The following is a 26,664-nucleotide window of genomic DNA, read 5'->3' as shown; positions in this document are numbered from 1 at the left end:
CCAGTGTCATACAGTCATCCCTTACTATAACGCGGGTCCTGGGGTCCACGGATGACCCCCCCGCGTTATTAGACATCCGCGTTATAGTACCTATTACATAATGTAGAAGAAAACTGCTATTTCGCATATTGTGCCTAGTCAAAATTATATTGTATTGTTGAAGATGAAAATAAACAAACTTTAAAAATAAAAACATATATATGTACGAGAAACTTGCAATAAAAAATCACTAAACATGATAATTTAATTGTTGTTCCCGTAATGCTACCTGTTATTCAACTAAGTCGGAAATAGTGATCAGCTGTGTACAGAAGTTTTGGTCCAATGTACCGTTGATTCAGTTAAAAACGATTCGATATTATTTTATCAAATAATTTCTATTCCATTGTCAGAATTAAGCAGTTATTGTAACAGATATATTATATATAGCTATATCGGATTAGTATATAATGCATATTTTCTGAAAACATATTTAGCATAACTACTTAACACAGGCCGTTACCTGTTTAGTCACATTTATGTAGGAAACAGTTTGATAAGTTACCGCTGACTTTCCGCAGTACTTGTAACTTTGCTTGTGAAAAACAAAATGTTCGCCATTTAATTGTTAAAACTGATTTCACTGAGTCAATAACGTGGGTCTTGGAGTCCATGGATTATGAGGCTGTAATCTGTTTGTGATTGCTAAGAATAAAATGAAATTGGTGCTATCGTGGTTGGCGCGAAAAATGGACCTTCACAAATGTGGTACCGGATGTTGTACGCATATGAAATGAGGTAATGAGGTGTGTTTCTGTCAACAGTTTTAATGAATAAAAATCAGATTGAATTTAATGAAAAACATGTGTTTTCTGACACCATTCGTTCTCGGATGAGTGTTGACCCGCGCTGTAGCACGGTGTGTTGCTTCACAGCAAACATTGGAAGTACTCAACCGGTGGTGTGACTTGTCATTTATAATTTAGATCTACTACAATATTTCGCTGTTAGTACAGTTTTTATTGAGAAAACCCTGCATGTTTTAAGCAATGGATACGTACGATAAACACTGTCAGTTGCCATCCGCATTGAATTTCACTAGTTTACGGTATTTTCATGACCGTAACAGTGGATTTGTTGATGAGCTACTTTCAATTTCGTGGAAGGGTGATTGTAGTTCAACTTTTTTATGGGAGCCACGGATTACTCCACGGTTTAACCGAATCTGCTGTGTCGCGAAGCGTGTTATTGCGAGTGTTGACTGTACCATATTTATAAAACTTGTTTAGCATTTTATTTACTGCTCACTCAACATTACCTAAATACTATATTGCAAAGTACTTCTTTCCTAAGCATTCAATGAGTGTGGTGACACGCAGCTTTCCAAGAGTTAAGCAAGGTCTAACACGATTGTGACAGCGGTCATAACTGTAAACCACCTTGATGACAGTGATATATATCTTCAACAGTTGAGTAATAAATCCTTTTTTATCTAGATCTATACATTGAAAATTGTAGTTCTCTTACACTGAACTGGTAGTGTATGAAAGTAAAACGTGACCCTATCTTTTATATCAAAGAATTGATATACATGTTTAAAAAATCAGCAGCAAAAGATCTTTCAGAAGATTGGCTTAGACGGTCCGAAGATTAACACCCATTCTATGATCAGCTTGTGAACTTCTATCTCCACTTACCTTTATGTCAATGCCACACACTTCTAGACTAGGGTTGTAAGGCAAGAGTAGTCTCCCTTTATCTTCAAACAGGTCATAGACTGCCTGCAGTTCACGTTTCAGTGTTGTCTGGAAATACATACATGTCTCATTTAAACTATAATTCTTGTCAGAGGTTGTCAATCTTACAGGTTTAATGGTCAGACATTTGTTAACAGACATAGTGAGTTTATTTCATTCCAATCCATCCAAGAGACATGTTTAACTTAAACGTGGAAGTCATATCACCCTGGATTCTGACATACAGTGCAGGCTTAAATTATCTATTTCATTATATGAGCAATAAAGATTCAGACCTTGCAGACAAGGTCAAGGTCACCCACATCGATTGGTATCTGCATAATTCCCCAATGAAGGCTGTCACCAAACTGGAAGTCGAACTCACATCTTTGTCCTTGGCTGTCTGCACCTTCTCAGCTGTTGCTGACAGAGTCCGGACAAGATCTTCCTGCTTCTTGAACTCCCTGTAGAGGGCATCACCAGCCACACTGGCCAGAGCAACGAACATCAGCTCATATCGGCGCTTGAACATTGGATCGAGAGCAGCGGCACCTTTCAGCAGCCTTCAGAGTGGAGGAAGACATGGAGAGACAATTATCTATTGCATCTAATCACAGTGTGCTGTGACAACAAAGAACGATGCTCATGCTGTTGATCACTGGATCCTGTTGTCAAGTGACAACAGTAAGTGATTTCTAATTTTAACTCAAGCCATGTTGGTTCAAAAACAATATTCAAACAGATGCATATAAATGTTTCTCAATAAAATTAAGGAAACAACAGGGTAGAACAATCAATTCAGTTTATGGTGTGACCAGAAAAAAATAGATATGGTAATGTTCTGTTCCATATTTCACAACAACACTGATCAGCTAGGATCGTATAATCATCCACTCACCAGAAGAATTGATGGGCAAATCGAATACTCTTGCATGACTGTTCTAGGAGCAATCGAGCAAGTGATGAATTGTGGTAGCTTTCAAACTTCAGAGCCTGAAAGCCAAACCCAAACAGGAGATCACACAACAGGAAAGTAGAGAATGAAGCTCATGAATATTCATCCCAGGAACATCTGTTACCGTGGTTACACAAGCATATGCCATGTGACATGTAGGTGTTAAAGTAACGACCAAAGAATGTCAGTTACCACACACTAGGCATGCATGTACGTGATTATTTGAGAACCTCCATCTGCACATCTAAGGAGCATATCAAGATTCCCCTGATTATTTAAACTTGTTTAGCATTCTGTGATTATTTGTTCATTTATTGTTTTATGCCACACTCAGCAATATTCCAGCAGTATTATAGAAAGCTGCAAATGTCAGCTACACGACAAAAGGTTGCAACTGTCCGGACTAGACAATCCAGTGATCATTATAGTGAGTAACGATCCATGCCACTGGGGTTTGAGGACACTTCAATGAAGTCACTAACCCTAGCACCAGCTCTCCCCGCTCCTCACCCTTCTGTCCTACTTTCTGCCACTACACCAAACCATTTCAGTGGGAAAATCTGGATGAGAATAGGTCTTCAGCAACCCATGCTTGTCACAAGAGGCAACCAATGGAATCAGACAGTCAGACTCACTGACTTGGCTGATACATGTTATTGTAACCCAATTGCATAGATCAAAGTTCATGCTGTTGATCACTGGATTGTCTGGTTCAGACTTTATTATTTACAGACCGCTGCCACAGAGCTGGGATATTGCTAAGTGTCGCATTAAACAACAACCATCCAGCAGTGTTACTTGAGACCAAGTCAAACCCTGATCTCCATGTATGTAGAATAGTCTGTACCTGAATGAGTTGTGGAAGGAAGTCAATCAGATTGTCAGTTGGAATCCTGCTTAGACTGTCAACAGAAAACTCTCTCACTCGGAGATCAGGGAACCTGTAAAAGAACAAAGTTGATCAATGCTGTGGACAAACTCAGATATCTGGGATCACAATTAATACTCTGAACTCTTTAGAATTTTCACCATAAATATACCTCAAACAACTGAGATAAGTGAGTCGTTTACTGTTAATGCTGTTTGGAATGGTCTAAAGGTCGATGTGGGAGGATGCACATTGTAGTTGTTAGCAACTGTGTGGACATTTGAAACACATGAATTGTGCAGTGCTAGAAACAAAGAATCATATGACAAAAAACAAACACAAGGAAAGAAGTTCCTTGCATGTTAAAGGAATGTGACAGAGACCACAGGATGAAGGTAAATATATTTTTACCTCTTTCAAAATCAACAAGCATGGGCCTAGTGCAGACAAACCAAGCAAAGTCCTATGAGATTAAAACCCACAATCATCAAATCCTTGCATGTGTAAGGGAGGCAACTATGCTAAACAAATTATAATACTTCACATATGAATGAAGATGAATCCTGAAACTGGTATATATTGAAACTTAACTGGTTTGTATGAGATATACTACTCAAAGGTAGTTAAGGATCAGAAGATTCCACCCTGACAGATCAACTAAAATAACATGAAAGAATCAGACTATCCTGAACTTGTTTTGTGTAGTATACATTGGGACACTTGTACTCACTGTGGCAGCAGCAACTCAAACGACTGCATGGCCTGCACTGGGGGCCATGATTGGAGGAGGGCGTACGTGTCGGCCAGACACGCCCAGTCCCAGCTGTGGGCTGCCTGCAGGATCCGGGGCAGCAGCTCAGGACGTTCGTGTAGGTAGGTGCGGTATGTCCATAGAATCTCCATCTCTTCTGCAGCGTATCTGCAACATGGCAAGAAGATGATTAACACAAATATCTACATGTTGCCAATATTCTTTGTCATAATGTCAATCTTAAAGGTCTTACTTACAAGGCCATCTTAGCACTAAGATGGTGCCTTACTCCCACAGTTATAGGCTTATGAAAGTCTTAGCCTAGTGATTGTAGTGCTGAGGTGATCACAGCTCCTGCTGCTAAGATTGCATTGTTGAACAAGGTGCTGGTAAACAAATGCCCTTGTTAACAAACATGTTAACAAACTTGGTAGCAAACTTGTTAACAAACATGTTAACAAACAGTCATCAAGGTCAACAACCCTTGGTACACTTTCTTCCATCCCTAAATAGGAAAGAGAGTTCATATTAGGGGTGGGGCAACAGAAGGGTTATAAGAAAACAGCTCACGTAGATGACGAGTCCTTGTCCAGCACATCCTCTATGCTTTTCTTGATGTCTGGGATCAGCATGTTGTACGACTTCCGGGGACTGCAATAATTAACACCACATTGGATGTGACAGTTACAGGTTGGTACAAGATTTTATTCAAAGTTGACAAAATGATTGCGTGAGTGGGTGAATTGGGTTTGAACAGTATTCCTGTTTTATCACAGCTTCACGTTGTAAGAGTGAGTGAGTGAGTGAGTGATTTCAGTATTATGCTGTTTTTAGTAATATTCCTGCTATTCCACAGCAGGGACACCAGAAATGGGCTTCACACATTGTACCCATGTGGGAAATCGAACCCAGGTCATCGGTATCATGAGCAATTGCTTTAACTACTGGACCATCCCACTTCTCATGTAGTGAGACAGGTAAAGTGTTGCATCAGTGTTTAAACAACGATGACAATGATTATGATGATGATGGCAATGATGATGAAGATGATGACGACGATGACGATGCTGACGATCATAGGAACATAATCAGGCTAAACCAGGCATTGATCACAACAAAGGTTCCTTGCCTGCCCTTTGAATGGGTTAGCATGGACTGACACATCAAGTGTTTGAAACGAGCACTTTGTCAACCCTTATAAATAACACCAAATTGTTGAACAGGTTTTCACGACCTCAAATATTTCGTCCATACAGATCAACCCTCATAATCCTGTAAAACACTAATATTCTCAACAAGTGACAGCTGATATCCAATATCCCTTTCTTCCTACCTTGTTGGTTTCTTGATAGTTTCGGGGAAAAACAGGTTCTTCTCAAAATCAGGCAAATTTACCTTAAAAAGAAACGTACATTGACAAACGCTGACTTGAGCAAGTGGATTCAGTGAGAATCACATGTGTAAGGACATGTCATCACAGACTGATGTGACCCGACTGTAACTTCAGTAACAGATTCTATAAGTTATCACATAGTGTCAAGGGATTTTATACATAGTGTCACGGGGTCTTATCAGTCCCGAGCAAGGTTGTAATCCCCGATTCCCCTCCAGCTCACCCTTACGAGGGACTGATAAAACCATGTATTTCCCTAGACATGATGTGATAACGCATATATCTAGCTGAATGTTTTTACTAAATCAAAACAAAACAACTGACTTTTATACTCTCTCGCACGGATCGTGATGGATGTACATGGTATTTTATCAGAGTCACGTGGATCAATCAAAACTCGACTTTCCAACATGAGGCTAGATAAAGGTGTTTCAGGTGGTTCAAGTCAGAATATCAGAGCTAGCATTAGAAATGTTAGAATTTCATGTCACATGGGCATATTTTTAGCCAACCTGTGACAAAACCAACTGAAAATTGGATGTCTTGGGGATACTCATGAATTTGTCTGTGATTCAGTACAACAAAGAGTGATGTTTTATGCCGCTTTTAGCAACCAGCACGGGACACCAGAATGGGAATCACTCATTGTACTGATGTGGGGAATTGACCCTGGGTTTTTGGCATGACGAATGAACACATTAACCACTAGGCTACCCCAACACCTTCACAAACTGTACAAATCAAACTTTCTTTTAAACTCAAGTCAACACCATTAATTATGAGAACTAACTCCAGTATGTGTATTTGTGAAGTAAGATATGATCAGTGGTTATTGGGGAAATCTTTGCAATTTTTAACAAATAGACAACACTCAACAAACCTGTAGCAGCACGGAGTCGGGCAGCAGTGTTTTACAAGACGGCATAATCGGATCAGCCTTGACACCCATCATGAGTGGGACCAACTGGCTTCCCTGATTCAGATGGCTGTGAAGAAATGACATTGAATTTTCACCAGGTTAAAAAAACACAGACAAACAGTTGACAGAGTGAGTGATTTTGAGTGTTAATTGATATAACCTGTAGCATCAATCATGTTATTATTTACATGGTGTTGTAGATCATAATAATCCACAGAGAAAACCTGTGACTCATTTAAAAGCTCCTGTACTATGTTGTCAAGTAATCGTATCCAAATTGTGTAGAACAATGCTCATGCTTTTGATCACTGGATCGTCGGCCAGACTTTTTATTTACAGACTGCCACAATATGGCTGGAATATTTCTGAGTGCAGCAGTAAATAACAAACCAACAAACCAAACACATCTGATTACCAGCATCACCTCCTGGGGATGCTTTCTATCCTGGGATTCAATGTCAAAAACTGAAATCAACTAGTGACTCCCCTCATTAGGACCCACAAAGGAAGTTAGGTCCTTGACTTTTACTACATTTAATACCCTGTCAAACTCAAAAGCATGCATAATATAGTGTAACAGATCAGGTGGGTTAATAAAAAAGTATTTGGGATTTTAATCCCCACAAATTCCCCAGATCTAGGATTGAGGAGTAAGAGTGACTGACCCATCTTGGCTATACAGCTGGATGGTGGCTCCTCCCAGGACGATGGTCACCTTGTGTGTGGTGTCTGCTGACCCGCCGGACTGGGGACTCTTCAACCCACACAGTGTCAAGCAGAGCCGAGACTCCCGCGGCAAGATGCACAATGATACGTTCTTGAAGTCTATCCTGCAACAGTTAATACAAAAGTGTTAGACAGGCAGGCAGAGGATTGGGACTAAATGAGTTTCATTTGTTGAATTGAGTTGAAAAGATTTCCACTTTGGAAGGGTGAAAATGTAGGAAAACTTAGAGACACCTGGGGCTTCTTTCACAAAGCAATCTTTACCAAGGTTAACCTTAACTCACATTCTTTAACACTGCACTAAGGTATCTTAGACTTAGGTAACCTTTGTGCAGTGTTAAAGAATGGGAGTTAAGGTTAACCTTGGTAAAGATTGCTTTGTGAAAGGAGCACCTGGTTCATAGGGACATCTGACTTAACCATGAAACAGGGCATGATCGGGGTGTCAGCTTCCACAAAAGACAGACACTGTATCTTCTTTATCAGGTGACTGAGTTTTAGATTTACACTGCTTTCTGCAATATTTCAGCAATATTTCAGCAATATCACAGCAGGGGACACCAGAAATGGTTTCCACATATTGTATCCATGTGGGGAATTGAACCTGGGTCTTTGACATGACGAGCAAGCACTTTAATCACTAGGCCACTCTACCGCCCAAGGCGGGATATAAAGCCTTAGTCTGGTGGTGAAAATGTACACTGATCACATCAAAGACTCCATACATGATGCCCCTCCGCAGGACCCTAGCAGAACATTTACAACTTTGTGCCATGATGGATATCAAAACACATCAGGACTTCAAATCCCCAGTCAAGAGATCCTGTCACTCCTAAGGGAGAGAAGCATGTTACACCACGGGAACCTGCTCTAGCTGTGTTAGAGATAAGTCTATTACAACTCATCCCCAAAATCCTCTCACAGATATTCCAATCCACAATGAACAGATCCTGTGACAGCTAAGGGACATAACTCTACACAGTGACCAAACTATATAGTACTAAGGCGGCAGTATCTTACCATTCATCCCAGACAATTCTCTCACAGAGCCCCAAGGTGACTGCAGGTTTCATGTTGGTGGACACATCCTCAGCCAGCTTCTTCGTCCCATGGTACAAACTGCACACAACTTTGTATCCTTCATAGCTGAAACCAAACAAATACTGTTTTATGCCATTGTCAGGAGTGGGGGTAGCAATCAAGTGCACCCTAGCTACCATTTATAAAATATGTCAGTGAATTTTCACCCAGAAGAATCCATTCTTGAAAATGCTAATTTGTTGTAAAATTATGTTATAGATGATATTGTCACATTAGCTACTGACATACCACACCCATCCTAAACAGAAACCTCATTTACCCTGCCCAACAAGACATCCCCATGTCCAAACCCACCCCTGTCCATTCAAGTACCCTAGTCACCCACTGTATCCCTGCCCAACCAGAAACCTCAAGTTACCCAAACCACACATGCATTAAGAAATACCCAGGTCACCCAAGCCAACCCTGCCCAACAAGACATCCCCATGTCACAACCCACACCTGCCCAACAAAATACCCCAGTCACCCATCCCACCTCTTTCAAACCACATACCCCAGTCACCCAGCCCACTCCTGCCAAACTTGATACCCCAGTCACCCGACCCACTCCTGCCAGACCAGATACCAGTCACCCGACCCACTCCTGCAAGACCAGATACCCCAGTCACCCAACCCACTCCTGCCAGACCAGATACCACAGTCACCCGACCCACTCCTGCCAGACCAGACACCACAGTCACCCAACCCACTCCTGCCAGACCAGATATCACAATATCACAGTCACCAACCCACTCCTGCCAGACCAGATACCTTGTCATGCCTCCACCACACCACCTGCAACAAGACTGTACTCACTGGTTAAGCCAGGCCTGTGGCATTCTATGAGAGGTGGCAACATGTACTATGAAAGTGTCTCTGATCAAGGTGATGTCCTGCATGTCCTTCTGGGGATCGAGTGGCGGCCCCAGGGTGAAGTCTGTGTGGAAGGTGTGGCAGTACATACGCACCAGCTGCTTGACCGAGATGACCATCTGGTCCATGGCCTCTTGCAGCTCCTCCACGTAGGAGCACCGAATCGCCACGCTGGAATAACAAACACACAGTCACCAACCTGGAGCTGGGAGGGGAGACGAGGGAGGGAGAAAACACTGAAGCAGAGATTTCAGTGTTTGAGTATGTCCTTATTTTTACAGGTTTGGTTTGGTGTGAGGGTACATCTTTTAACCTTGCACAGATACTTGTTTCTTTTGTTTCTATTGCAACCTCATAGGACATTTTACTATTTTGTTTTAACATCTTGTTCCAAATATGAGCTTTCACTTCTTCCGAATATGAGTATGAGGTTTTACTTTCACACAGTAAGTACACATGAGGTTTTACTTTCATACAGTAAGTACACATGAGGTTTTACTTTCACACAGTAAGTACACATGAGGTTTTACTTTCACACAGTAAGTACACATGAGGTTTTACTTTCACACAGTAAGTACACATGAGGTTTTACTTTCACACAGTAAGTACACATGAGGTTTTACTTCTACACAGTAAGTACACATGAGGTTTTACTTTCATACAGTAAGTACACATGAGGTTTTACTTTCACACAGTAAGTACACATGAGGTTTTACTTTCACACAGTAAGTACACATGAGGTTTTACTTTCACACAGTAAGTACACATGAGGTTTTACTTTCATACAGTAAGTACACATGAGGTTTTACTTTCACACAGTAAGTACACATGAGGTTTTACTTTCACACAGTAAGTACACATGAGGTTTTACTTTCACACAGTAAGTACACATGAGGTTTTACTTTCACACAGTAAGTACACATGAGGTTTTACTTTCACACAGTAAGTACACATGAGGTTTTACTTTCACACAGTAAGTACACATGAGGTTTTACTTTCACACAGTAAGTACACATGAGGTTTTACTTTCACACAGTAAGTACACATGAGGTTTTACTTCTACACAGTAAGTACACATGAGGTTTTACTTTCATACAGTAAGTACACATGAGGTTTTACTTTCACACAGTAAGTACACATGAGGTTTTACTTTCACACAGTAAGTACACATGAGGTTTTACTTTCACACAGTAAGTACACATGAGGTTTTACTTTCACACAGTAAGTACACATGAGGTTTTACTTTCACACAGTAAGTACACATGAGGTTTTACTTTCACACAGTAAGTACACATGAGGTTTTACTTTCATACAGTAAGTACACATGAGGTTTTACTTTCACACAGTAAGTACACATGAGGTTTTACTTTCACACAGTAAGTACACATGAGGTTTTACTTTCACACAGTAAGTACACATGAGGTTTTACTTTCACACAGTAAGTACACATGAGGTTTTACTTTCACACAGTAAGTACACATGAGGTTCTACTTTATCTTGGTTTCTGTAGGATAGTGGACCCTGTGCAATATGAATAGTAAACATTCTTAATGTACAAAAGTATTTCATTATCATAATACATTTGAAACAACAACAGGTGATAGCAAAGCTTTTCTATGAGCTTACGCCTAACTAATATATTTCGAACAAATCACCTACTTTATAGCGTCCATGGTGTCTCTGTCGGCCTGTGTTCCTGAGCCGGCCATCAGAGAGCTTGCTCTGTTGCTGGGGTTCTGACAAGATAATAGTTCTCACTGTTACCTTGGTGACTGTGATGTAAGAGGGTCAATAACAGGAGGAATCCGTGTGTGTGAGTCAATGTGTGAGTGAGTGAGTGAGTGAGTGAACAAGCATGTGAGTGTGTGATAACATGTAAAAAATAGTCTCATAGAAATGAGAGTAAGTGAGCTCTCTTGATCGGGTCCTGACAACATGAAGAAAATAGCCTTACTCTTACCACTGTGACTGAGTGATATCAGAGGGTCCATAACAGGACAAATTTGAGTTAGTAAGTGAATGTGTGAATGTGTGAGTGAGAGAGTCAGTGAGTGAGTGAGTCAGCAACGGCAGTAATATTTCACCACACTGTACAAAACCATGGTCACTACAGGTATGTACTGGTTCAGACAAAGGTCTTTCTTCTGGCCAGGAGACACGTGAAGGTCCCGTGGTAGAATAGGCCTTCGGCAACCCATGCTTGGAGTAAGAGGCGACAAACGGGATCGGGTGGTCAGGCTCGCTGACTTGGTTGACACATGTCATCAGTTCCCAATTGCTCAGATCGATGCTCATGTTGTTGATCACTGGATTGTCTGGTCAAGACTCAATTATTTACAGACACTGCCATATAGCCGGAATATAGCTGAGTGCGGCGTAAAACTAAACTCACTCACTCTGGCCAGGAAAATTGTTTTAGTAATTGTCGTAAGTAGTAATGTGGTTGTACAATCGAGAGGCATGAGTAAGACGCCCTAGGTGCCCTAGACAATGCAGAGAATATGACATTGTTTGCTTGAGATGGGGTGTAACCTTCAATATAACTTCAGTCTGCGAGGTATTCATTTAATGTCTCTGGGCCAGTCTTCAATTTTAGGTCCCCGAAACCCATTTTGTGTAAAGGTTTCTCAACCAGGGAGTGTCATATATATTGCAATATGCTGATTGAAAATTGTTATTTTGACTTGCATTCAGAAAACTTTGAAACACTCAGAAATATTCAGATATTTCCTTTGTGCAATATATTATATACATGTTTAGTTTGTCGTGATTAAAAGGTGTTCTTAAAGCTCAATCAAGCATAGTGATTTTAAAGGTTTATAAATCAAGCATTAACTCAGTTGTAAGTAGTTTATTGTTTAATAATACTTCTTGCAATATATTGCAATATATATCACAAGATATGCGTTTGCATTGCAATATGTATCGCAGTGTGAAAAATCTCTGCAAGACCCACCACTGTTACTGGTGCATGATCTAGGCATGCATTACTAACAATTCTGAACACAGTCTGAAGTTAGTGAGTATGGGTTTTAACTGCTTTCAGCAATATTCAAGCAATATCAAATTTAGGGCTGCTTCAAGATTACTTAAGGGCGGTAGGGTAGTCTAGTAGTTGAAGCCGTGGTTTGTCACGCCAAAAACCTCGGTGTAATTTCCCACATGGGTGCAGTGTGTCAAGCCCATTTATTATGTGAGTAAATAAAAAACACACAACTGTTCAGGTCTGATGTTATTGATGACAGATATTACACTGACAACCATTAATAAGAAAACGTTCATAATGTACAGCTGGGGGTGTGATTATGATTTTGAAGTGGGGGAAATCGTCACTGATTTTGTACATGATGTGCAGGGGTGTACGTAAATGTTAGGAGGTATCTTTTACATTGTTCATGCTTCTAAAATAAAAAACATCATTACCCCCAAGCCATAAATGATGAAGGGTCCCAATAATGTTGGTATCCTCACCTTCAAGTCCGAGAGAATCCTCTCCAGTCTTTCAAGGGCCTTGCTGATGTCCGTGGTCTCAATCTTGGCCAGGTTTGTGCAGATTGCCTTCACTGACTGGTGGATCTGCTTCGGTTGGACTAGTTCAATTTCACCCTGAAACAGGGAAACATTACTTTCATATTTTTCAGACTGCCACAGTCAATGTTTCATGCCATGATAGACCACACATGGTACAATGAGTAAATCAAGAGATTCTTATTTTCTGACAGGTGTATCACGTTGAAAATAAAACTATTTTTTTGGCAAGTGAAGGGACATAAGTCTTGAAAACTTGGTAGATCACAGTATTATGAGCAAATCAAGAGATCCTTCACTTTCATTGAGTGGTATATCACATGCAAAACACCACCGAAACTATGAGTAACTTTTCACAGCATTTATATATTTTTTCAGAATACAGATGTTACACACCTTGGACAGGGATGGGGTAAGAAATTTTATAACAATCTCTCTGTACATTTGACATCAATCCAACACATTTGTTTGTTAGTTATTATGGCAAATGACCTTTACCTTCAACACAAGGTCGCTCATACGTTCCATCTCCTGGTAGAAAGTGTCCAGTAGAATCTCCAAGGAATCCCTGTAACCATGGCAACTTGATAAATTCTAGTACATTAGTAAACAAGCTACTACTTTGAGAATGAATTTAGTTATTTAATTCAATTAAATATTGATCTTTGCAAATGAAAAACATGTACCTCTTGAAAACTTTAAAAAACTGATCACACCTCAACTGATCATGCATATGTAAATCTTTCCTTTTTTGGGAGAAACAAACATATCTTGTGTTTTTAAAAACTGATAAAAAAATAGTTACTGCAGAGAAAAGTATGAAAGTTGCAATACTGGTTGCTGATTATTCACAAGCAAATTTCATAGATGATTCTTTGGAACATAACTATCCCACAGTAAAAAGCGCTGATTTGAGGAGAAACATGGCCGAATCTGACAAATGGGAACCTGTGTTTCACTGATCACCAGGTGTCAGGTGTTACCTGGACACTGCCTCTTTGTCGGTCTTGATGTACTCTTTGGGGAAGTAGAGCATCTGTGAGTCATCGTCCACCTACAGATAACAGGCAGTTTACAACACAATGTAGACAAACTATTCTCACAATTCCAGAACTATACACCCCTCGTGCCTTCTTCTGAGGTCAAGAGTGATCTCAGTGACATCATTAATTTACACTAACGTAACAACAAGAATGATTATTACACAGAAGACAAGGATCTTGGATGGTTGGTTGTTGTTTAATGCTGCCCTCAGTGATATTCCATCAATATGGTGGCAGTCTGTAAAGAATCGACTGTGGACCAGAATATCTAGAAGTCAACAGCATGAGCATCAAATTGTGTCAACCAGGTCAATGAGCCTGACCATCTGATCCTGTTGGTCACCTGTTAGGACAACAGGGGATACTGAAGACCAGTTTTAACCCGAATGTTCATGGGTATGATTATGGATGGGATCAATCTGGAACTGGACAAGCAGATCCTGGCATGGCAAGGGAAATGACTCTGCATAACAACACTTGAGTGTTCATCATATCCTGTTTTCCCTAAAACTAACTGTAATTATGTATTTTTATGTGTATCCAAACTATGTGTAAAAAAGCTTGATCAGCAGTGGGAGAGAGTGTGCAGATTGTGTGTCTGTGCAGTGAATGAGTGAAGGAGATCTGGCATCGTATTCGGGTACACATTCAAACTGATGTCTTTAAGCAAACCTTTCCATCGCAACAAAGGAAGCTCAAGACAAGTTTTTCTTCAGCAGTTCGGCATCAGTTTGAATCACTTCATTTATGAAATTTACAATTAAGGCCATTTTCAGTTTTCAGAAATTTTCAGTTTGTGAAAATAATAATCAGTATCCTCAGAGTAAAAGTACAGCAAACCAGCTTCAGTGTTAGGAAGAATACATGGTAAGCAATGACATCACAATTATCTGTTGTGATGTCTTGACTCAATGCTGCAATGGACGGGGTAGCCTAGTGGTTTGCAGTTGCCAGTCATGGCAAGAAGACAGGTTTGATTCCAAACATGGGCATAGTGGAGGCCCATTTGTAGTTTCCTTTGCAGTGATAATGAAATATCACTGAATGCATTGTGAAACTTTATTCACCCACTCCTCTGAGAACCATTATGTTTTCTGACTGGAAGATCTGAGATAGAATAGGTCTCCAGTAACCCATGCTTGCCATAAAGGGCGACTATGCTTGTTGTAAGAGCTGACTAATAGGATTAGGTGGTCAGGTTCAATGACTTGGTTAAACCATTTCATTGGTTCATCGATGCTCACGCTACTGATCACTGGATTGTCTGGTCCAGACTTGATTATTTACAGACCGCCAACATAGAGCTGGAATATTTCTGTGTGTGACATAAAATGCACGCACGCACGCACGCACGCACGCACGCACGCACGCACGCACGCACGCACGCACGCACGCACGCACGCACGCACGCACGCACGCACGCACGCACGCACGCACGCACGCACGCACGCACGCACGCACGCACGCACGCACGCACGCACGCACGCACTCAGTTTTCCTGGCAATTTTCCCCTCAAACTAATCCATCATTATCCAAAAGTATCACATGTTCATTCAGTTATGGGCACATTTGCCACCATAAAATCATTTCATTCTGAGAAGACGTCAATACCTCCATTGCTCCTATCCCCAACATAACACAGAAATTCTCTGGTTTGTGAGAGTCATTTGATTGGCTGACTATTTTTAGCATCAAACAAATCAATTTAAGGTCAAGAGAAGCTGTGTCAGTGAATGAGTTCATGGCATTTATCACAACAAAATGAAAGACATTTGTTTGAGGTGAATAACAGGCATTAAATTCCCCACATTGGGAACTATCATCAAGCTGTGATTACACGATGCCATTTAGAAAGTGGTCAAATGCAACATATGTCATATTTGGGATTTCACTTTCTTAGTAAAGTACGAATTCTAGTACTTTTTTCGGTTGAGTCCCATCCGGGATTCGAACCCGCACCCTCAGAGTCAGGCACCTAATCGCCAGCACACAAAGCCAGCCGCCTAGCCCGCTCAGGAAGTCGCGGTGGCTGAGCGGGCTAGGCGGCTGGCTTTGTGTGCTGGCGATTAGGTGCCTGACTCTGAGGGTGCGGGTTCGAATCCCGGATGGGACTCAACCGAAAAAAGTACTAGAATTTGTACTTTACTAAGAAAGTGAAATCCCAAATATGACATATGTTGTATCATCAAGCTCCTCTGAAGATGGGAAGATTTTAAACAAGGCTCTTGTTCAACTCACCGTCCTCAAGAAAGGGTGAAGGACATCTTGCTTGTGCAGCATCTGGAAGCGAATGTCCTCATCAAGCTTCATGCAGTGATGTACATAGTCCAGGGAGGACAAGGAGAGGTGGCTGGAGGACAACAACACATACATACATAATACAGGGGCTACCATGTTTATGTTTGCGCATGCTTAAACTGATTGTTTTGTGAGTGTGTTTGCCATGCTTCTTATCCAATTCCTTGGATATTTTATTTTATAAAATATTGACCATTTTTATGAATACAGATGTTCCCTTTGAAAATAAAAATCAAAATGAATTTCTGAAGCCATGAGAACATGTTTCATGAGTAAATAATTCAATAAATGGCTGCCAGTGGTGCTGCTTTGGTAAGCTAAGTGTTATTGTCCTTGATCCCAAAATGCCTAAAATAGGAGAGAAGCAAAAGTATTTTTTACTAAAAAATATTGATCAACACTGTAACTTAAGTATACAGTTTCATATAAAGAGTTTTAAAAGACATCAGGTAATATTGAGGAATTTCTTCAATCTCACCTCTGTAAATACTCTGCCCTGTCGTACACCTTGAGCACAAAGTCGGATGAAGTGAGCTGCTGTCCGTGACTCGGAGACTCACTATACACCACCTGGCTGATCACGTGTTCCACCAGGGTGTGTGCTGAAACCACATGAAGTCACTCACAACTAGAGGAGGGAATTGGAAACTAAATCTATTAACAATTATCGGAGGACTTGTGGTAAACGATTATTGATTATAATAAAATATATGTATTTTTAAGGTAATCACCAATTTTAAGGGATTTTCCCGCACATTTTTTCTAATTAATGTTGTTAATAACTAGAGTTGTGATGATTAATCCATACGCAAGTTATCGCGATTCAAGAGCTGCACGATACGATACATCGATACGATTGTCATGTATCGATTCAACACGATACTTACATACTTAGCAGTCTACGAAAATACCGTCTCCCCTTCTATCTAGATTTTCGTGGAAAATATTACCATGGACATGCTCCGACTGAGATAATTTTCACAAATTTATTTTGTTATCTGTGCAAAAAAGCCAGTTATGCCAATGTTGATCCCTGCTGTTCCTCCATTTTTGGGGGAAAACACTACTTTACTGACACATGCTAAACATTTTTAATAAAATGTCTTTCATGATGACCTGTTTCATTTTTCTTGGGAGAAGAATACCTTCCCTGAAATGATAACATAACAGCACATTATTTCCAGTACTTTTATTTTCCTATATACAAGGACAAAATATCGTGATACATATCGTATCATATGTATCGGACTACCAGTATCGTGATACGCATCGTATCGTGGCATGGGTGTATCGTCACAACTCTATTTATAACTAATGCTGTGAGGCAATGAGATACACTCATACATGAAAGACACTGGAATTGCAATTAGACTAGAAAAGTGGTGAAAATTTTACAATATGGATAGGCTCATGCTCTTGAGCAAGTTTGTTATTCATTCAAGTGTGTTATACTACAAAAACAAAATTCTGACTAATAGTAAGAATGAATTTTACAATCGATAATCGTTTTAAACCCTTCCTTCGACTGATTTTCAATTATTTTCAATCACTGAAAGACCACAACTCAACCCAAATCAAAGACAGTGTTCACCCGATTCTCATCAATACGTTCACTTGTGAAGATCAGGCTTGCTGTAAGAGGTTACTCACGGAATTGGGTGGTCAGGCTTGCTAACTTGGTTGACACGTCATTGTATCCTAATTATGTAGATCAATGCTTATGGTGATTATCACTGGCTTGTCTGGTCCAGATTCTATTATTTATAAATTGCTGCCATAGAGCTGGAAAATGAGGATAGAAAGTACTTACTATCACAGGTAAAGCTGACTGGTTCTTGAGATGGCTTGAAATGGATGATAACCTTGACTGATGTTGGCTTATGTTTCTTGTCAGAGACAGGAGAAATGATTAGTCCAGGATTCGTCTTTTCATCTGTAGACTTGTAGTGACTCTTCAGTCTGAAGTCAACAAACTTACATAAAATTCTTGAAGTTGAAGTTGCCATTAGGTTAACTTACACTTATTTCACTCTCGACCATCTGATAACTCCACACCCTGCTAGATTTACAATGTCAATAAACATTGTGTGTTTTCAGATTTACATGTCACAATAACGTGTTGTTTATCTGAAATCAGTTACATCTATAAATTTAAAAGCAAAACAAATCTCTAAGAAAGTTTCTACATGAAAAAACACTGATGCATATTTCAAAAAAGTTTTGGATTTTACAAATATCCTGAATGTGTGTTTTTTTGCATAAATGCATTGCTTTTTCGTAGGTGATGAATGAAAATACTCTTTCCATTTTCAAATGTACATGTGAACTGTAAGTATTTTGAACACCTGAATTTAGTCAATTTAGAATCAATAAGAAGAGTATGGGTTTTCACTCAAGAAATCAGAATACATTGGAATCATTTTCTTTCAGAAATCAGAATACATCTTTAATCCCATAATCAGAAACTAATCTCTAAACATATAATCAGAGCCAGCAGCTGTACTCTAAACATATAATCACAGCCAGCAGCTGTACTCTAAACACATATTCAGAGCAAGCAGCTGTTCTCTAAACACATATTCAGAGCAAGCAGCTGTTCTCTAAACACATAATCAGAGCCAGCAGCTGTACTGTAAACACATATTCAGAGCAAGCAGCTGTTCTCTAAACACATAATCAGAGCCAGCAGCTGTACTCTAAACACATAATCAGAGCCAGCAGCTGTTCTCTAAACACATAATCAGAGCCAGCAGCTGTTCCCTAAACACATAATCAGAGCCAGCAGCTGTTCTCTAAACACATAATCAGAGCAAGCAGCTGTTCCCTAAACACATAATCAGAGACAGCAGCTGTTCTCTAAACACATAATCAGAGCAAGCAGCTGTCCTCTAACACACATATTCAGATCATACAGCTGTACCCTAAACACTTAATCAGAGCATGCAGCTGTTCTCTAAACACATAATCAGAGCCAGCAGCTGTACTCTACACACATAATCAGAGCAAGGAGCCGTACTCTAAACACATAATCAGAGCAAGCAGCTGTACTCTAAACACATAATCAGAGCCTGCAGCTGTACTCTAAACACATAATCAGAGCAATCAGCTGTCCTCTAAACACATATTCAGAGCCAGCAGTTGTTCTCTAAACCCATATTTAGAACCAGCAGCTGTTCTCTAAATACAATGTGTGCTGTTTGCTGAGCTCTGTTATATTATCAGAGGTCATCATATTTAGAACCAGCAGCTGTTCTCTAAACACATATTCAGAGCAAGCAGCTGTTCTCTAAACACATATTCAGAGCAAGCAGCTGTTCTCTAAACACATAATCAGAGCCAGCAGCTGTACTGTAAACACATATTCAGAGCAAGCAGCTGTTCTCTAAACACATAATCAGAGCCAGCAGCTGTACTCTAAACACATAATCAGAGCCAGCAGCTGTTCTCTAAACACATAATCAGAGCCAGCAGCTGTTCCCTAAACACATAATCAGAGCCAGCAGCTGTTCTCTAAACACATAATCAGAGCAAGCAGCTGTTCCCTAAACACATAATCAGAGACAGCAGCTGTTCTCTAAACACATAATCAGAGCAAGCAGCTGTCCTCTAACACACATATTCAGATCATACAGCTGTACCCTAAACACTTAATCAGAGCATGCAGCTGTTCTCTAAACACATAATCAGAGCCAGCAGCTGTACTCTACACACATAATCAGAGCAAGGAGCCGTACTCTAAACACATAATCAGAGCAAGCAGCTGTACTCTAAACACATAATCAGAGCCTGCAGCTGTACTCTAAACACATAATCAGAGCAATCAGCTGTCCTCTAAACACATATTCAGAGCCAGCAGTTGTTCTCTAAACCCATATTTAGAACCAGCAGCTGTTCTCTAAATACAATGTGTGCTGTTTGCTGAGCTCTGTTATATTATCAGAGGTCATCATATTTAGAACCAGCAGCTGTTCTCTAAATACAATGTGTGCTGTTTGCTGAGCTCTGTTATATAATCAGAGCTAGTAACTGTTCTCTAAACTTATAATGCTTACATCCCATACTGCCCATAGACCCAATTTCACTACAATCCATTTGATTACAAACTGATGTTTTCATGTGTAGGCAGAATGAAAGACACCATAATCATGATAACATGAGCTTTTAACTGAGCTATCTGTTCATGACTTACTCTGCGACCATCTGACAGAAAGCATTTGATTCTTCATCAATGAACAACCGTGTCCGTAGTTTCTCCGGCATACTGGCCTGGAAGCAGAAGGATTTACAAACTGTCAAAAACATTGGAAATGTTCTGTCAATGCAAGGTGGTTTGTACTGATCCTTACTCATACAAGTCATGTTTCCCCTTGGATCCAACAAGGGCAGGAATTAAAAATTATAGGTCTGTCACTTAACTTCAACATAAACTAAACACCAAAAATAAATACATTATTGTACATTATTATACTTTGTACAGAAATCATTTGAAGAACACAATGAAAGAGTTTAGTCTCATATTCTTCTGTTCTTCCTTGACATTAATTTTGTAATTTTATTAGAAAGACAGGGCGCCTTAAAAAAGGGCTGGGAACATAATCAAAATACCAAGGGGAAGGAGTAATTGATAGGTCACTGAGTCACCATATTTCAACTTGGACACCCAAATCAGAAAACATATACTGACTCTAATTAAAGGGCAGAGGAAATCTATGGTCTGGGATCCAGATAGAAAATCAAGACTTTTTCTGCCCTGGAATCTCCAGGATGTATAGGACAAATGGGATCTAAGCTGAACTAGAGAGAAACTTACAGTACTGACAACCTATTCTGCCCTGGAATCTCCAGGATGTATAGGACAAATGGGATCTAAGCTGAACTAGAGAGAAACTTACAGTACTGACAACCTATTCTGCCCTGGAATCTCCAGGAAGTATAGGACAAATGGGATCTAAGCTGAACTAGAGAGAAACTTACAGTACTGACAACATATTCTGCCCTGGAATCTCCAGGAAGTATAGGACAAATGGGATCTAAGCTGAACTAGAGAGAAACTTACAGTACTGACAACCTATTCTGCCCTGGAATCTCCAGGATGTATGGGACAAATGGGATCTAAGCTGAACTAGAGAGAAACTTACAGTACTGACAACCTATTCTGCCCTGGAATCTCCAGGATGTATGGGACAAATGGAATCTAAGCTGAACTAGAGAGAAACTTACAGTACTGACAACCTATTCTGCCCTGGAATCTCCAGGATGTATGGGACAAATGGGATCTAAGCTGAACTAGAGAGAAACTTACAGTACTGACAACCTATTCTGCCCTGGAATCTCCAGGATGTATGGGACAAATGGGATCTAAGCTGAACTAGAGAGAAACTTACAGTACTGACAACCTATTCTGCCCTGGAATCTCCAGGATGTATGGGACAAATGGAATCTAAGCTGAACTAGAGAGAAACTTACAGTACTGACAACCTATTCTGCCCTGGAATCTCCAGGATGTATGGGACAAATGGGATCTAAGCTGAACTAGAGAGAAACTTACAGTACTGACAACCTATTCTGCCCTGGAATCTCCAGGATGTATGGGACAAATGGGATCTAAGCTGAACTAGAGAGAAACTTACAGTACTGACAACCTATTCTGCCCTGGAATCTCCAGGATGTATAGGACAAATGGGATCTAAGCTGAACTAGAGAGAAACTTACAGTACTGACAACCTATTCTGCCCTGGAATCACAGTTAAAGTAAACCCATTTATGCCATTTATCGTCCCACTGTTGGGACGGGTACTTCAAAAATGCATTTCTTCCTACTGCTGATGATAGAAACTTGCAGCACAGACATGAATGAAGCTGAGTAAATTGTTTAGCGGTTGCACCATTCACATTATTTGTACAATTTAACTTCTTTAAGCATGGCCGCTTCCAGCAGCGTCGAAGTGTGACGTTTGATGATTTTTTATGGATTTCTATTTTAACTACGTAAGTTCATTAGAATGTGTTTATCACTTTTGTTGTTGACATAGAACAAACAAATCGGACAATATGCAGATAGGTGGCCTTAAATTAGGTAATATATTAGGCTTAAGTGGTGGGAGATCAACCTGTTAAATCTTTTAATCTAAAAGCTTTCATGGAATACAGTTTAACTGGCATTTACATGCAACTATGTGTATTAAAATATTGAAACCTGAATGTTTTGTGGGCATTCTTGATCCCATAAATGTTTTCTGATGAACTAAACATAAGTTCTATTCCATTAAAGCTTTAAAATAAAAGACCCAGTTTTAAGATTTAAGATGATGACCTCCCACCATCGAAGCCTAATATATTAATAAATTTAAGTAGACACATCTGCATATGGTCCCAATTTTGGGATGCACTTTGCAGTCTAAAAAAGTAAGGACAATTTTATTTTCTGGAAAAATGACACTTCATTCCTTTCACTGCATGTCAAAAGAAACCAGTTCACAAAATTTGATGAAAATCTAAGACCCTATGCATAAATGTGTTAAAGTGAATCTATTCTGATCCTACATCCCAAGACCACATTTGAATCCTGACTAGAATCTCTTTATAGGAATGCAACAGGCAACATTTTAAGCTTCTACTGACAAAGAAACTCCACTGAATGTCATTAAATGTATGAATACCTTGGTGTTGGTTTTCCATGATGGTGGTCTTGGCGGTGGTTTAGCAGTGGACGATTCTCTTGAAAGACTTGTCCCCTCCGACCTGTACATCACACTCTCACCAACAGGCACTGGCACATCCAAGTCCTGTACATGTATTTGAGGTTGGTCTGCCGAAGCCCATTCATTTAACTGGTTAATACACTTCTCAGTGTCAGGAGTTTGAGGTTCAGCCTGAGCTTTTGTTAAGCTTGGGAAGGCATCTCCAAATGAAAATGTAAAGGCAGTTTCATTGGGCACAACAGACACTGATTCCTTCCTTGCTCGATGATACAGAGGATCAAAATAGTCCAAGGACAGGTACTCATACTCAACAACAGGTTCTCCATGAAAGTTCATTAAATCACCTGAGCTGGAACCACTTTGGGCTGGTGATGGTTGCAGAAATTGTTCCTGTTCAAACTGTGCCCATCCGCCATCATTAACACCAACTTCCTTCCAAGCAGAATCAAACACATCGCCACAGCTTGCTGGTCGAGGTAAGGAGTTGACCCTTGTTGACCCTCCCCAAGCTCCTTGACCGCTTGGAGGAGCAAAGGGATTCCCTGGACATCCTACACCTGGCACTGGTGGAACGACATCCAAGACAAATCCTATAGGTGGCGCTGGAGCCTGGTAGGAAGGAACACTATTGGTGTTATTCTGTTCATAGCCTTTGTTAAACAAGTTCTGATTCCATCCATACGATGAGGTTGGGTTAGGGTTTGGAATCTGTGGGTACATTGTTGTCTGCTGTCCGTACACATTGGGTCTGATTTCATTGAAAGCACCACTGATATCTGGGTAGGCACTCCTGGATGTGCTGGAAGGAAGATCTTCCAGAGAAGAACTTCTCCGTTCTTTCCCAAATGTCTGTCTGCCGGGATCACTGAAATCTAAGCCATCCAGGTCAGCTAGAAATCCAGAAGTTGCATTGGACGATGGAGTGTAGTTTTCTAAAGGGGATGCATAATTTTCTACAGGTGACAGGGATATAAGGGATTTGTTGGGTAGGTGAGTATGGGCATCAGAATTTGTGCCTCTCAGAGGGACTCTGACTGACTGAGTTTCATGTAAGCTAGCATGACGGGGAGGGATGGGGGGCGCTTCATTGCCTGTTCTAAACTGTAGGCTTGCCGCTCGGTCCAGTTCTCGTCGTGGGGGTATTGGAGGAGGACCTTCCAGAATGGGGAATCCATTGCCCCGGGAACCTGACGGCAGTGCCATTGATCACAGAGAACCTCAACCTCTATTACTCTCATGTATGTTGAACCATTTCTGAAAAAGAAAAATTAACAGAAATTAGGTCAGTTTTTATCTTATTACATATTCTGTGAAATAGATACTGATATATTTCTCACCATAACTCACACAAATTCAAAGAATAATCAGAAATGTATGCATCGTTGCATGCTATTCAAAACATTAAGGATAATCGGAAAAGACTTCATGAAGATTAATCAAACTCAGCAGAGTGATGCCCTGGAAACCAATAATTACAACGGATGGATAGCCTCATGGACTGATGAGGTGTTAACAATATCCCCCTAGCATGTATTGCGGGGAATATGGTCAACACCATGTTTGTCCATACGTCTGTCCATCCATAATGATTTTTTCTTCCAAAGCACAACTCAAAAACTGTTAAACAAATACTTTGACATCTTTTCACCATATTGCCAGCGCTACACTACTATAATGATAAGTGACTACAATACTGTCCAAACATATAGTGTTTGCTAATCCTGTCTGGTAAAATAACCTTCAAATTCATGTCTAAACACTCTTCTTACAAAATTCATGAATATCCATGAATTCATGAAATGCATTCCTGCAGCATCACGGTTTGCTTCAGCACATATGCCATTAAATTGTACCATGTCAACAGCAGTAGTGTTGACTTTCATATCGAAACATTATATTGTTACAGAGTTCACAGCAGGCAAGTTACCACAGTAACCAACGTCATCACTTTCAACTGCATTGAGCAACAATAATATTTCTGAACAAGGGAGAGAGGATGGTCTTACTCCGCTAACATTAAACTAACACTAGATTTGGTTTGGTTAGTTTGTTCGTTAACACCTCACTCGGCAATATTCCAACTATACTCATGGAAACAAATAAGGAAACACATGAACGCACAAGTGTTCCTTTATTCTTTTCAAGATCTCTTCACAAGCTATGTATTGCACTGTCAGTGAAATTCTGGAAATAAATATGGGATCAGTTGTACTTTCACATGTTCCTTTATTTGTTCCCATGAGTATATATGGCAACAGTCTGTAAATAATCAAATCTAGACAAGACAATCCAGTGACTTACATATCATAAGCATGGATCTACACAACTGGGATACAATGACATCTGTCAGCCAAGTCAGTAGAGCTTCCATGAGCATCGATCTACACAACTGGGATACAATGACATCTGTCAGCCAAGTCAGTAGAGCTTCCATGAGCATCGATCTACACAACTGGGATACAATGACATCTGTCAGCCAAGTCAGTAGAGCTTCCATGATTTGGTTTGATCCACCAATAATCAAATCTGACACCTTAATTTCGATTTTCGAAAACCATTATCAATATTTCCATTTAAATTACTCCCATGCAGCTACAATGTAGTTTTGACTTCAACACGAGCATTTTCGACATATGGCAAAATGTGAACACTTGACGCCGAGCTAATTATCCAGTGAGAACTGTTGTTAGTAGATATCGCCACGCTGATGATGGATTTCATACGCTGAGAGTGAAATGAAATGATGTTTTTACACATACAAAGAATCGGATAAAAAATTATCGAAACGGGGTCCAATACTGAAAATCAAATTGAACTGAGGTCTGGGTAATTTGTTGTAGCCCTACAAGCCAGCTAGCCTGACCATCCAATTCTGCTGGTTGCCTCTTATGACAAGCATGAGTTGCTGATTAACCAATTCTAACCCAGATGCTCACATGTCTACCATGTCTACCAGAGGCCCAGAGAGGCTGTGTATTTGGGTAAAATATGCATAGAAAATTTCTAATTACACATTGAAAAATAATTCTTGGGTATGACGTAGATTGTTATCAAGTTGTACTCTAAATAAAGGACTAGTGTTGTACTGTCAGTATAGGACTAGTGTTGTACTGTCAGTATAGGACTAGAGTTGTACTGTCAATATAGGACTAGTGTTGTACTGTCAGTATAGGACGAGTGTTGTACTGTCAGTATAGGACGAGTGTTGTACTGTCAGTATAGGACTAGAGTTGTACTGTCAGTATAGGACTAGTGTTGTACTGTCAGTATAGGACTAGAGTTGTACTGTCAGTATAGGATGAGTGTTGTACTGTCAGTATAGGATGAGTGTTGTACTGTTAGTATAGGACTAGTGTTGTACTGTCAGTATAGGATGAGTGTTGTACTGTCAGTATAGGATGGGTGTTGTACTGTCAGTATAGGACTAGAGTTGTACTGTCAGTATAGGACTAGTGTTGTACTGTCAGTATAGGACTAGTGTTGTACTGTCAGTATAGGACTAGTGTTGTACTGTCAGTATAGGACTAGTGTTGTACTGTCAGTATAGGATGAGTGTTGTACTGTCAGTATAGGACTAGTGTTGTACTGTCAGTATAGGACTATTGTTGTACTGTCAGTATAGGACTAGTGTTGTACTGTAGTGTTTCCCCTAGGCATATTTGGCAGGGCGCAGCGCCCTGCCCTTTTTATTCAGCGCCCTGCCCTTTTCATTCAGCGCCCTGCCCTTTTCATTCAGCGCCCTGCCCTTTCGAAGCACCGCATTATCTGCCCTTTGCAAAATTATTGTTTTCCGGATTTTAACGAAGGCAGGAG

At 40.2% G+C, this 26,664-nt stretch overlaps 1 protein-coding gene across 1 annotated transcript in view; it reads right to left on the bottom strand.

Moving 5' to 3' along the window:
• Positions 1–26,664, bottom strand: part of LOC137261272 (phosphatidylinositol 4-phosphate 3-kinase C2 domain-containing subunit alpha-like) — a 58,674-nt gene that overhangs the window by 18,917 nt on the left and 13,093 nt on the right. The window contains exons 2-21 of the mRNA XM_067798993.1: positions 22,810–24,105; positions 20,340–20,416; positions 17,961–18,109; positions 16,629–16,752; positions 16,091–16,202; positions 13,792–13,862; positions 13,307–13,376; positions 12,752–12,886; positions 10,940–11,016; positions 9,224–9,451; positions 8,348–8,473; positions 7,267–7,431; positions 6,563–6,668; positions 5,623–5,684; positions 4,860–4,940; positions 4,269–4,457; positions 3,518–3,611; positions 2,614–2,708; positions 2,101–2,278; positions 1,677–1,784 (exon numbers count right to left, since the gene is read on the bottom strand). Coding sequence (XP_067655094.1) covers positions 1,677–1,784; positions 2,101–2,278; positions 2,614–2,708; positions 3,518–3,611; positions 4,269–4,457; positions 4,860–4,940; positions 5,623–5,684; positions 6,563–6,668; positions 7,267–7,431; positions 8,348–8,473; positions 9,224–9,451; positions 10,940–11,016; positions 12,752–12,886; positions 13,307–13,376; positions 13,792–13,862; positions 16,091–16,202; positions 16,629–16,752; positions 17,961–18,109; positions 20,340–20,416; positions 22,810–24,054 — 3,492 coding nt within the window. The 5' untranslated portion in view covers positions 24,055–24,105. The remainder of the gene's footprint in view (positions 1–1,676; positions 1,785–2,100; positions 2,279–2,613; positions 2,709–3,517; positions 3,612–4,268; positions 4,458–4,859; positions 4,941–5,622; positions 5,685–6,562; positions 6,669–7,266; positions 7,432–8,347; positions 8,474–9,223; positions 9,452–10,939; positions 11,017–12,751; positions 12,887–13,306; positions 13,377–13,791; positions 13,863–16,090; positions 16,203–16,628; positions 16,753–17,960; positions 18,110–20,339; positions 20,417–22,809; positions 24,106–26,664) is intronic.

This window comes from Haliotis asinina, chromosome 14 (genome assembly GCF_037392515.1).
Source record: "Haliotis asinina isolate JCU_RB_2024 chromosome 14, JCU_Hal_asi_v2, whole genome shotgun sequence".
NCBI classification, from domain to species: Eukaryota; Metazoa; Mollusca; class Gastropoda; order Lepetellida; family Haliotidae; genus Haliotis; species Haliotis asinina.
This window is presented reverse-complemented; position numbering and strand designations above follow the sequence as displayed.